Below are 13,836 nucleotides of genomic sequence, written 5' to 3' on the forward strand. Positions count from 1 at the left end.
GCGGGCCAGGGAGGAACTTCCTCTCGCGCTACAGTTGGATGCAAGGCGACTGCAGGGCTGGCACGTAACTAAAGTTAAAGGTGCTGCTAAGGCCTCTGCTGCAACTCGGGATTACACTTTTCAATGCGATTTACCTTAAAAAAAAAAACAGAGGGAAAAGTCCGACCGCGCGACCCGAGGAGCTGTGAAAGTGACGCGTTTGCCTGTGCGTGTGGTCTGCAAGTCTGTCAGCTCTGGACGAGGAGAAGAGGGCGAAAAACTCTACTTTGAAGTCTCTCTGGGAGTCGTGGGAGATCCTGGACATGCTAAAATAATGTGAACCCTCTAATGAGAGTGACATTACACCAGGTTTTACCGCGGGAATGCTCGGGGAACGGGGATAGCAGCGCGCTCTCCTTCGCGGAAAGAAAAGTTGCGAGGGGAGAAGGAGAAGAAGAAGTTTGGGGGCAGCAGCAGCGACGGGGCAGAGAGGCGCAGACGGCGGCGGGGACGGGTGGAGGGGGTCCAACATGGGAAACGGGGTGTGCTCGCGCAGGCAGCGGAGGATCTTCCAGTGCCTGCTGCTGCTCACGCTGGTGTGCGGGGTGATGTACGGGGGCATGATTTCGTACGAGATGCACAAGCAGCTGAGGAGGACCGAGGCCACGGCGCTCAAGTATCAGCAGCATCAGGAGTCGCTTTCGGCGCAGCTCCAAGGTAAACACGGCGGGATTTGTTTACTATCTTGGGCTAGTACTTGGTTAGCCACGTTAAGTGAGTCTGAGTACATGCGCTTTACTCACTTCTTGGAGCAGCCGAACTTACCTGGAGTCAAACTGCGTAGCGTTTCACCCAATAAATATGGGATAGCCTAAAGTTAAGCATTTTAAAACAGATATTTTTATTCGGTGTAAATATCGTATCGCGCGCGAGGATTGACACTTTATTAAGTATCGTGATATTATATCAATAGCTATATGTTTTTGGAGGCATTTTCATCCTGCACTCCCTTGTTTCGTTTTGTTAACCCCGCACCTTAACATTTTAGCCTACATTTGCTTCAGTTTGGCTTTACCCAAATCTTAAAGTTTCTCTCCTGGAGCCAGTCAGTGCAATGCCTCATTTGCAAGCTTAGACCTATAAAACTCATCTAAGCTTCCTCCTCATTATGGTTGTTACGTTTTCGTCCTCAGTGGTTGTTTTCATCAGGTTAGTTGTTTTTTGGAACCTCTGGGTAGCTCACGATTCGATGCGATAGGCCTACACGATACATGGCTTACGATTATCTCACGATACGCCGATACTGTGATAATCGATATATTGCAGAAAAAAAAAACATGCTTAACCTTTAACATACTACAAATTATTTATCATTTACATTTCTTTTCATGTGCTTTGTGTCACTTTTGTAAATCATCCCTGACTTACACACTGAAAATGGGTCTATAGATCTGTCAGTGACTTCATTTACAATTAAATAAACAAGAAACCATTTTTAAATAATGATGAAATAAACCCCAAATTAATCTTCTTTATAATTATAAAAACTATCATTAAAAGTAATCTATTTGTGTGACAGTGTTTGGTCCAAGTGCTTAAATCTGTAGTGCTGCCCCCTGCTGCCCGGACTGAATTCTTGATCATTATTGGCCTCTATTGACTGTGAAAACAGTGGAGCACTGCTGCCTCATTATTATGCATGATGTCATCAAAAGTATTGATATCGGAATAAAAGGTATCCGTATAATATCGTCTCGCAAAATATCGCGATGCATCGGAAAATGTATATATTTTCACACTCCTAGTCACATTTAGGCCTGTCACGATAACAAATTTGAAGTTCGATATATTGAGGCAGGAAAGTATCGCGATAGACGATATTATTGACTGTATTGATACTAGATACTGTCAACTCTCAGCCGTATAAATCAGTGGTTCTCAACCTTTTGGAGCCGCGACCCCCATTATAACAGTTAAAAGGGTTCGGGACCCCCCGCCCGGGTCACACCGTGAGAAATTGGAACATTAGCCTACATAATTCTGAAAAAACAAAGAAAAAAACAAATGGCTAAAATAAAATTCATCAAATTACGAACACATAATGGCACTCTGGTACAATAGCACACACTTGCGACAATAAAATATTATAATATTCGCTAATAAAAGTATGTATATTTTATCTACATGATCTGGCGACCCCCCCAAATGTGTCTCGCGACCCCCTTGGGGGTCCCGATCCCCAGGTTGAGAACCACTGGTATAAATGACTGTAAACCTTTGTTCTAGAAGTGCATCGTCATATCCTGGAATACTATATAAGCTGCTATAAACATGAAGTATAATGTAACTCAGTTAGAAATCAAAGTTTTACAAAGAAAAAGTAGGGGGGAAATGCTTATATATGTATAGACGATAAATTTTGAGCCCAAAAATATAGTTTATCTGTTATTTATTGAAAGATAAGTCGTTATAGTAATTATTGTGACAGCCCTAGTCACATTGTTATGGCTGGATCATAGTTAGGTTACACTAAAAAGACAAAGTGTGGCGAACAGGAGCGAGAAAAAAAGAAATGAAAACGTGAGAGAAATTCTATGACAACGGAAGAAGCTACATATACATTTTGCAGGTCTTAGCTTTCAAACGAGATGTTACACTAGCCTATTGCAAGCTCCAGTCGAGAAGCTTTTAGATTTGTGTAAAAATTGAGAAAATGTGCTTGGTTAACTTAAGGCAGGGGTTAAGGTATTAATCCACTTAAATAAATGGCAATGGCATTCCCTTTTTTTGCATTTTTCATTGATGTTAATGGGTATATTTTTTGGAAAATCTGAATTTTTACACTATTTTCAATTTGTATTGCTTTATTATTGTTTTGTTTTTATAAGTGCATTAAGTTCTCAAGTAGTTTGAGCTGCACAATATGAGAATAAATTGCAATTTTCAATAACTATCATGAATACTGCTGTAATTTTTACTAAAGCATATCACAGATGAATAACAGTGTTTTTCAGTAATGTCAAAACAAGACTCAAGACAATGGAAAAACAAGGCTAAATAATCACTTATATTTTGATAACGACAAGGATATATACGTATTGCTCAGCCCTACACTTGAATCAAGTACCTTTTTTTCTTTTTTAACTTTAGTAATGTTACAAAATGTTACTCATGAGTTCCTTTGACTATGGGTACCCACCCTGAGTAACAGGGAAAGCACGTGTCTGAAGTGAGTCTCCTATGTGCTTTAGTTGGCCAAACTAAAAGAAGGCAAGCTTACACAAGTAATTTCACATGAATCAGAAGCCCCAGCATAAAACTGTAGGTGAATCTTTCCACACTAAAGTAATTTATGTTTCGGCCAATCAATAACTAGGCTATAGCTTTTACCTCAGCTTGCACATCAAACAGAAGCTCTCCACTCCGGCACCATTTAACACAAAATAGTTTCCATTTTATCCTCCCTAAAGTTCAAACTCCTCTAAAAAAGATCGATCTGTTACTGCCACAGGAGGCCGCAGAGCTGACCGCTAAAAAGCCCCGTGCCGATAATTTAGATTGACCAAAGTTTAATTATTTTGAGTCGGTCACAAACCGAATGCTCCGCAGCTCAGATGACCCCGGGACGACATGACATCTCGATTTCCACATTCCTCAGTAGTAGTTTTTACTGTTGTTGACTGCAGAGTGATGACACACGTGTAAACACAGCTGTTTGCTGACTCACTTTACCAGTACAGAGGGGTAAATCTTAAATACAGTCACTGAAAACAGCTGGGGAAACATATGCCAGTGGAGGAAGCATTTGTAAGCTGCTTTGAAGATCAACTTTAATGCCTCCCACCTACAAATGTACATAAAAAATAAACCTAAACACTCAATAGAAGAAATACGTCTCATTAGGGCTGTCACGACAATTACTACATCGACCCATTGTTCAGTAAATGACAGAGAAACAATACATTTTGGAGCTGTACACTTATTTGCATTTTTCTAATTTTCTCTAATGTAAATATTTATTTTAGGAGAGCGACACTAAGGGTCGCCATTACGATTCTTTAAATCCATCTGCAAAGTCAGTATCAGTGTACACTGGGAAAGACAGGAGAGCTGCGGTAGTCCCGACCAGGCTTGGATTGGGGCATTGTTGCCTTGGGTGTTGCCTTGTTAAAATTGGGAAGCATCCAGACGGGTTGTGTCAACACTGCAAACAAGATCAAACTGTCAAACACTTTCTTATTGACTGCACAGAGTATAGAATCCAACGAGCAGAACTGTTTTGAGCTGTCTACAGTCTACAGTCACTACGAAGTCCTTCCCAGGGCCAGGATTTTGCTATAAGAGCGCTCCTGGATTTCCTTGTAGCCAGGCTGTTGTGGATGTTGTGGTACCGGATTTCACCTTAAGAGGCAGCAATGTGCCTGGAGGCACCTAGTCTGCCGGAAAGTACCAGAAAAAGAAGAATGTTTTATTTTTAACCCGAAGTAGGTTGTATTTCATCGTAGTTTATATTTAAAGTGGGAAATTTCCAGTGATGGAAAAAGTAGTCAGTATTTTTACTTAAAGGGACTAGATGCAAGTTGGTCCTTTTTATACTCACTACTGCCACCTCAGGTCATATGTGTAACTGCAGCTTCTATATTAAGCTTAAGAGGCAGTTATGGTGATTAAAATGTGATTAAACCACTAACTCAGGTCAAAATCAGGAACTAAACCAGCTCTAAACCAGGTCTAAACCAGGTCTACACCAGATCTTAACAAGGTCTACCGGTGTAAACCACTTAAGTCAAAACTGGGCCTAAACCAGTTCATCATAGAGAGGTCACTTTGAAAATAAAATACTTTTACTTTTAACCCTCTAAAATGTAGTGAAGTAAAAGTAAAAAGTATTCATCATAAAATGTACTTAAGTAAAGTTGAAGTACCTATAATTTATACTTTTTTCTTGTACTTGTACTTTTTACTTTTTACTATCCACCACTGGATATTTCTAAATGTAATACTTCAAACCAAAGCTTTACTGTCATTCTTAAGCTTTTTCTGTGGCATTAAAAGGTCTTCAATAATATCATCAAAATAACAAGGATGAAAACGCAACAAAGACGTGACGAAAACGTGACAAAAAAGCAACAAAAACATGCTGGAAATGCAACAATAACAAAATAAAAAGAACGACAAAAACACAACAGAAAAGCAACAAAAAAGTGATGAATGAGTCACAAAAACGGGACCAAAAAGGTGGCGTCAATGCGACAAAAAAGTTAGGATCTCTTTTGTCCGTCTTAGCTTTTAAATAAGGCATTACACTGTGGCTCCATTCAAAAAGCTTTTAGATTTGGGCAAAGCGGATCAGGTACCTTTACAAATTTAATTGGCTATTTGAAACGCTAAAATGATAAAACAAAACAATTACACTGGAACTATATTTAGGCTGATTTAATATCAAGCAGGTTTACTTAATGTAGGGCTTTTGACATTTGGCTTGTTCAAATGAGTTTCCTGTAAAAGGTGCCTGAGCACTGAGGACAAAGTCACACCTGATCTAATGTGTATTTTAAACTAAGAGGTGGATATGTGCTGATATGCCTCATCCACTCAGATCAGACCTTTGCCCACATTACACATACGTACAATATAAAAGATCCTGAGCCAGGCCCCTAGTTTAGCAATTGTCCCACCTCCACCTTTATCAAGTCAAGAGGACTCGTATCATACCTGTGTCAACTCAAGCTTTGAATATCTTATAATGATTGTAACAGACGCCTTTTGTTACTAAACTGCCTCCTTTCGAGCGGCCACATCAGTGTATGAGACCACAGAGTAAGGCATTTTACCACACAAAAGAAGCACAAAAGTAAATCCAGGATGTGAGTCTTGTTTTTAAAGGGTAACAGAGCTGCCTTTATGTTTGAGTTACTAAGCTGACCACACACATGATGGCGTCGTGTGTTATTGCAAAATATTATTATTTTCGACACTATCACTGATTTGATAGATTGTTGTTGTTTGGTGAGTGCAGAGTCCCTGGTGTATAACCCGCAGCCATTATTGATGTAGGATGCCTTTCAGATAAGGCTCTCCTTTTATTTGAAGGGACCAGCCTGAACAAAGAGCTTATTTGTTTTTTGTAGTTGCCCATGTTAAGACATTTTTGAGATGCACTGTTTATAATTAGTAAGAAGTGTGTAACTAATAGTCACAATCCGAAATGCTTATCTTAAAGGGGCTGGAAGCAAGTTCGCCATTTTATACTCACTACTGCCACCTCAGGCCATATGTGTAACTGCACCTTCTATATTAAGCTCATGCATGACGGCAATTCGGGCCGAAGTGACACATTTTTGAGTGACCGTACAGGATTTTAGAGGCAGTTGTGGTGAACAGGTCTGAGCTCATTCTACACATTAGGACATGGCTGGAACATGTAGGGGGAGGAAAATACTTAATTTTAACATTTTTAAACTCCTTATAGTCCCTTTAAAGCAATACTAAGTAACTTGTTTACCTTAATAAATCCTTTTCGTAGTCCCTGTGGGGGTAATACAAGTGTTAGTGGGATGATTGGGGGTCTTTCATCTCCCCCTGGAAAACCACAAATGCAATTTTCCTGCACCGGGTCGGAGCCACCAATACGCACTAATAGAACCACGAGGAAGAAGCCAACAGGCTAACGGGCAAAGCTAGCGCCACTTAAACAGTATTTACAGCAAAGTTTGAGTGAAAAAAAAATATCTCCATTGTTTAATTGGATGTACAATATCCCTCTCTCCCTTTGTCTTTTCTTTCAGCGTAGTATTTACTCTCACGGACAATTAATGAGTAAAAAAAAACGCAAAATGCTACAACACCTGCAATGGTGCTTTTGGCCTCTAGGGGTATGAGTTACTTAGTTCTGCTTTAATGTTTGTAAAAAGAAAACTGTCATGTGTCCAAAGTTTATAAACAAATGCCATTTGACATTTATTGAGGTGTTAAGATTGAAAAGTGCATTAACATGAAGTGTAACAAAGTGCTGTTTAACTGTTACTGGAAAACTAAGCAGTGGATTAAAATGCCTCCAACAACAAGTATTGAAAGTATTGCTATACTTGATAAAGTATTATTACAGCACAAAATATTGCGATATGATGCAATACGATCATTTGTCCCAGCCCTAGCAATTAATTATTATTTTACAACTTTAATTTCTGAGCTGAGTTGGCATAAAATATGTTTTTTGAACACACTGAAAACCCACTTTTGACGGTCACTGTTCTGTTGTGTGAAAATGTTCATTTGCAAGAATGGGCGTGGAGTGTTTTTTTAACCACATATAAACCCATATAAACGTAAATGTTTATTATGTTGAATGTGGGGTAGGCGCTCATAAGCTTCTTGCTTCAGCCTACTCCTTTTGAGCATCTGTGACTGTTTAATGTGTATTTGTAAATTAGGAAAATGTAGCTGCTCAAATAAACTAATCTAAACAAAAATATATATATACATTTAGACATGATAAAAAACATTTTTGCAATCTTGTTCTATTGAAAGGTTATTGTGAATCAAGTATTGGCCATTAAAAACCATCAAAAACACTCCAAATCGTCAACACCGTCACTTTTTGTAACTATTATAAAAGATGATTTGTAAGTCATCAAACCTTAGGAAAAAGAAGTGTTTTCCACGCACATCTTTGCTTTTCATGAACCGCTTTGCTGAAAGTTGATAATGAGGCTTAAGTTTCTACTAATGCAACAAAAGCACAAAAACGCTGTCATATTGTCCAACTTCCACCACACCCAGCCTCTCATTGTGAAGCCGTGGCTCTTTCGGAGAGACTTGATACCCCCCGATGCAGTAGCTGTTGATTGCTCTTTCTCGTGTCCTATATTTAGAGGAGGGCCATAGCCTTGGGGAGTTTGAAGCCGACCGTATTGATTCACTGTTGCCAGCTTAAAGCACAGGCTGGCACTTGTCATTCAAAAGGGTTGTCTAACATTTCGCGTGTTTTGAGCAGTGAAAGCCCCGAACATGTGATTGGACAGACATTCCCTTCCTCAGACATGGGCAGATTGCTTCAGCGTGACTTGCCAAACATGGATTGCGCTGGGCTTTTAGAAGGCTATAAAAATGAGCCGGTTAGTCTGAATCAAAGAATGATGCAAATGGTCCGCTAAGTGTTTTCTCTTTGTTCTACGAGCTTGCTTTCTTTTCGCTTGCTTTGAAACGCAGTGTTGTGAGATACTGTTACAAAGTTCCTGAAGTAATCTGAAAGAGCATCGGCGAGTCGCTCTGCCTTTGAGAGAGTACGTGCACCACAATAAAACTGTGTGACTGAAGAACAACTATGTCAATATGAAAGTGTTGAAAATGTCAGTGTAAAGAATGAGTTTGAAAAGAATCCTTATCATTTCTCATCTCGGAAAATGAGTTATTCTTCTAATGTTAGTCGGCCTGTCCTTTTTTGCATGAGTGCTTTCACCTTTATTAGGTATTGAAAACTACAAAAGATTTCTTGTGGGTTACTTGGTTGTCCCAGCTCAAATAAATCATAGAAACTCGTAGTTTTGCTCAAATAAATCATAGAAACCACAGAAAGGCCTTTAACTATCAGAGCCTGTTCCTACAAATGCATAATATGCATTTGTAGGATGGCAAACAGAATGTATATTATACATTCTGTTTGCCATCAAATCCCGAAGCCGAGCCGGGAAATCAGTTGCAATACTAACCTATGGGGAGGTATGTTTTATCCTTTTCATGGCGTTTATATCATTTCTGTGGTTTCTTTATCATTAACATCTTATAAGATTAAGTTTTGTGGCCACTGGATGTGTATCTCACTCCACAAAAAGCTTTTAGTGCAGAACACACGTTCAGATGCTAATTTGTAAGGCCCGACCGATATATTGGTGGGCGATATTCTCGGCCGACATTAGGATATTTTCAATATCGGCCAAAATCGGCCGATTAAAAGGCTGATCTCTACGGGATTTCCCGCTCAGTCAGAGCTTTAAAATGATAATAGATCTATAATATAAACCTTTACTATAATAATAAATGCTTAACTTTAGGCTATTTGAGAGATTTTAAAAAACAACAAATTAAATTACTTAAAATATCGGCCTTTATATCGACTATCGGCCATGCCAACCCCCTTCATGTCGGACCCTGAAAATCCATATCGGTCGGGCCCTACTAATTTGTATCTAAAGTCGAATCTCAAAAGGTCTGTACATTCATTAATAATTTCTAACCAGGCTTTTACCTAAATGTGGTCGATGGGTTGAGAACCGCTGAAATCTGGATTGGGGTGTTTTGTGGCTAATGCTAATGGCTATAGGAAAAATACATTGATCAGGCTAATGGACTCCCGGACTAGCCATTTTTCTAACTGTACACATCCGCTTCTTCTTTTTGTTTCTATGAAATAAATGGTCTCTTAATGGAATCATTATCCCTCTGTTTTACAGTTCTGGAAAATGAATCGCACAGAAAAGGTACAAAAAGGCTCAGATACCAGTATTGTGAACCAAGTACTGTTGAAAGGTACCCAGCCTGATGTGTGGAGTTTGCTTGTTTATGGTTTCCTCTGGATGGTCCTTTCACACTCAAAAAAAATAAAAAATAAATCAATAACCCTAATGCTTTTGGGAAACGGCCCTCTAAAATTCCAAATTGTGTATAGAAATGTGTCTTAGTAGATCAAGAGAATATTAGTAAAATATTCTTGTATTTGTGAACGAAATATCCATATAATTAGATCTGTTAACTGTAAACATTGTGACATGATACTTTCACTATTACCCAGTAAACATTTCATACTATTCATATACTATATTCTTTATTCTATTTATGTGTTCAGTTCTATATGTATTTTCTCCATCGTGAGGTCAGTATGGTCCGAATAGAAAATCGCACAAATACACTGTCCACTTCTTCTGCTGCTTGAGGAAGTTATTTTTCCTTGACAGTCGAATGTAAAGAGCGTTGTTCTCAGGCACTGAACTGTTACGTTTTCAATTACACTGTTAACTCCTGTGGTACAACCAGAAGGCATGCAGACCTAAGGGGCTAACGTTATCTAAAATGTACAACATTGTCAGAGATGGCTGTATTTCTTTGTTTGATTGGACGGTCTCTTCCTAAGCGAACAGTAGCAGCGCAGTGTAAACCATTGGAGCAGCAAAGATCGGCCTCATACAGAGCACAGTTGTTCTCGCTGCTGCAGCTCAGAAAATCTAATTGACGCTTTTTCCAGGCCAACTTTCTGGAAACCTAACTTTAAAGGAAGCTATTTTTGTGTTTCCTCTTCAAATATATATCTGGAGTTGGTTCACTTGTGTCTGTAATCCGTATAATTCATTATATTGAGCCTGTATCCTTCTCAAGGAAAAATTGGGGGGTTAAAAAACCTCCTGAAGGGCCTAGACATTGGTGGTGGAAGTGGAAGAGATGGAGAAGCTGAGGAGGCTGGTAATTCTGCTGCTTCGAGATAGAAATGATCTGCTTTCAGTGCTTTTTTTAAATTAAACATAGGAGAAAGCGTTTATGCTGTCCTCTTTTTCTCTGCGTCATTACTGGCCCGTTGAGGCTACGGAAAGTCTGAAAACTGGGTGTAAACGGTGTGACCTCAGATGAACTAATGATGGCATCATAGTTGGCATGAGGGGACGATGTCCGTTCTCCAAGTTAAAATGTGACAAAAAAGCATCTTATATCGAGACACCCATTAACCACTGCCTTAGCCAAGTGCATTTGCTCCAGTTCAGTACTTTGTAGGTACATAATGTAATAGGACACAAGACTCTTAAGGTTAGGGCTTAAGGTTAGGGTTAGAGTTATGTCTTGTTACATTATGCACCTACAAACTACAAATACATATGATTCCATTGTGTATCTACCCCATAGGTACATGTTATTACACATTGTTACAGAGCACATTACATTGTACTACATTTAGTTTGGTACAATGTAAATAAAGTGTTACCAGTGAAGACCTATAAAACTCATCTAAACTGATTATTTTCCTTGTGTTGTTGCTGCCTTGTCGTCACTGTTTGGACTTTTGTTTTTCATTGCTTTTTTATTGCGTTTTCATCACATTTTTGCCCCATTTTCATCATTCGTTTGTCACTTTTCTGTCACTTCTTCGTAGCTTTTTGCTGCTCTGTTGTCGCTTTTCAGTTGTGATTTTCTCAGTTTTCTGGTGCTCTTTTTGTTGCTTTTTTTTGTTGGGATTTGGCCACATTGTCACGTTTTTCTCGCTCTTTTGTTGCATTTTCATCCTTGTTTTCATCTCATTTTGTTGCTCTTTTGACACTTTTTTTCGAGACACTTTTAGATTTTGTTTTAGATTAAACATTTTGATTTGCAAAGTTTCTGCGCTTCCTTTTTGGAGCCCGGTGCCTTTCACCCGTTTCCTTCTCGTGTTGCAGATTGTGGTGCTTACAGTTAACCAAAGAATCTGATGAGCTGGCACCAAGAAACAGCCCCATCATCAGTTTACATAGTGCCCTAGTTTACTGTATTCAACGCTTTCAAGCAGAACGTTACAGAAACTCGCTCTGCACTATCAATTCAGATTTTAGTAGATTATCTTTACAGCGTTGCGCGACATTATTGGTTTTTGAAACTGAACCATTTTAGGGGCTTGGTAAGAGGTGACTTCCTGTTACAAAATACCACAGTGATTACTAATAGCCAGCTGGGTAACGTTACTTTTAAGAGTATCTCCTTAAGTTAGCTCGTTCCTCCTTTGGAAAAGCAGCTCATTAAGTTACTGCATTACTTTATTATGAAAGTAAAGCGTACTCATACGTTACCAATAATAAACATCTGTATAGCCTTCATTTGTCCATCGTAACTGTTTGGCCCAACCAGAAGCTGCACAAGGTTTTCAACAAAAACAACATGTGTAAAGAGAGCTCTTACTCTTTACAAAGTGCATTTGATTGGTAATAATGAACACACTACATACTCTGCTTGATTTAAATGGTACAGCTTTCCTCAGCCACAGGGGTGTCCAATGGTCAATGCATTCAAACATTCATCTGCGTGTATTAAAGAGAGGTTTAAACCATTCCCCACACTTGTATCTAGGCTTGGAACCATAATGGGGGATCAGTCTATTGTAAATGTTTTAGTTTTTAATTGTGTGGAATTATTAAAATTGCAGGAAAATTACCATCTCTGGCGATGTGTGGCAATAAAACAAGAAGCCTGAGGGCTGCCAAAAATTGATCTGAGGGTCACATTTGGCCCTTGGGCCGCACTTTGGACACCCCTAAGCTACGAGTGTTCTCACATAAAAAATAATGTTTGATTTTCTAAATGTAATGGGTGGTTCCACCCCACCTGCTGTAAAAATGTGGAAAATACTGTCTTAAAAAAGAATAGGTCCTGGCAGAACATCCCATTACGTCACATACAGTATAATGCTGCCCAACATTGGCATTTGCAGAAAATGATTCTTTACTTTGGGCTTCAGTGCTGAGGTTCGGCCCTTGTTGATTTGGCAATGAAGAACTTGCCTACCCTGGGTCTAGAGAATGTCTAGTGTCCCTGCCAGTGTTAATTTCGTCAACTGAAATATTTAGTCTTAATTTTAGTCAAAGTGATCTTTTTGATGACTAAAATTGGGCTAAAACTAAATTAAAAGTTTTTCATGAGACTAAAACTATGACTAAAATGTCCAGATATTTTAGTCGACTAAAATAAGACTGAATAAAAATGAAAAGAAGAGACTAAAATCATCCAAACTTCTATTGACAATCTGAAAGAGCCTCGTATCATGCAAATTCGCTCCCACAGGAACAGCTCTGAGCTTTGTTCATGTGAGAGAAGACTAAAACTAAATTAAAATATGTTGTCAAAATTAACACTGGCCCCTGCTACGATCGCTGCCTCTGCAAGAAAATGGATTTACTGATACCAGATTCCAATATTTAAAAAAACATGGAAGTAGGAGGGCATGCATACTTCCTAAATCCCTTGTATTGTTTAATCACTATCAGTGGCTCATTACTCAACCATTCAAAAGTTAAATCTCCGACTTGTGCATATTTCCTTTGTAACTTGACTGTTTTGTCTGTCATGTCCCTGTTTATCTAAAGTAAAACCACTCACGGCTACATTTGTAATCCAAGCTGCTTCCTCTGCTTTTTAGAATTCTTTTATGCACTCACAAACAGTATTAGCGTTGAAACAGAATTACTGCCGTTTCCAAAATAAATGTGTCTAGGAGAGCTTTCACACACCTTGTAAATGGTGGTCACTGGAGAACTGCATAGTAACACGAGCCGTTACTCTGCACTACTTTGTCGTCGGTTTGGTGAGAAATGTTTCATCTTTCTGTGGACCTTTGAAGCTGCAGGAATCCCAGTCTGCGGACATTTACGTGTCTGTCTTTTTCACATTAGTCATCGTCAAAGGGAAACTGTATAGATTAAAAACAAAGCATGTGTTCTGATTTCTGACCTTTAGTTTCCTCTTCGTGTGTTCTGTTCACAGTGGTGTACGAGCACAGATCCAGGCTGGAAAAGTCTCTACAGAAGGAGCGGATAGAACATAAAAAAGCCAAAGAAGGTGAGATGTACTGCGATAGATATTTATGTCAAATTGTAAATGCATGTGGTATTTTTTGGTGTATGGTTATATTTAAAGGTGCACTATGGAACTTTTTTATGCAGGAACATATTAGTTTGTTAACAGGGCACCTTTACTGTCCATCCCAATGGCCCCTAGGACACTCCAGGATCAATTTTTAAGGTTTTCTGGTAGGTTTTCACTGCTGAAGGAACTGTCTCCATGGTTACATTTGCATGCCATCCAGAAAACCTACATAAAACCCTAAAAAAAACCTTCAACAAAATTGCA

The 13,836-nt window shown here is 39.0% G+C and overlaps 1 protein-coding gene across 1 annotated transcript in view; it reads left to right on the forward strand.

Moving 5' to 3' along the window:
- The first annotated feature begins 216 nt into the window (after positions 1–216).
- Positions 217–13,836, forward strand: part of golim4a (golgi integral membrane protein 4a) — a 29,140-nt gene continuing 15,520 nt past the window's right edge. Inside the window, exons 1-2 of the mRNA XM_079574220.1 lie at positions 217–696; positions 13,471–13,545. Of these exons, the coding sequence (XP_079430346.1) occupies positions 510–696; positions 13,471–13,545 (262 nt within the window). The 5' untranslated portion in view covers positions 217–509. The remainder of the gene's footprint in view (positions 697–13,470; positions 13,546–13,836) is intronic.

Source organism: Gobius niger (assembly GCF_951799975.1).
Source record: "Gobius niger genome assembly, chromosome: 1".
In the NCBI taxonomy this organism is placed as follows: domain Eukaryota; kingdom Metazoa; phylum Chordata; class Actinopteri; order Gobiiformes; family Gobiidae; genus Gobius; species Gobius niger.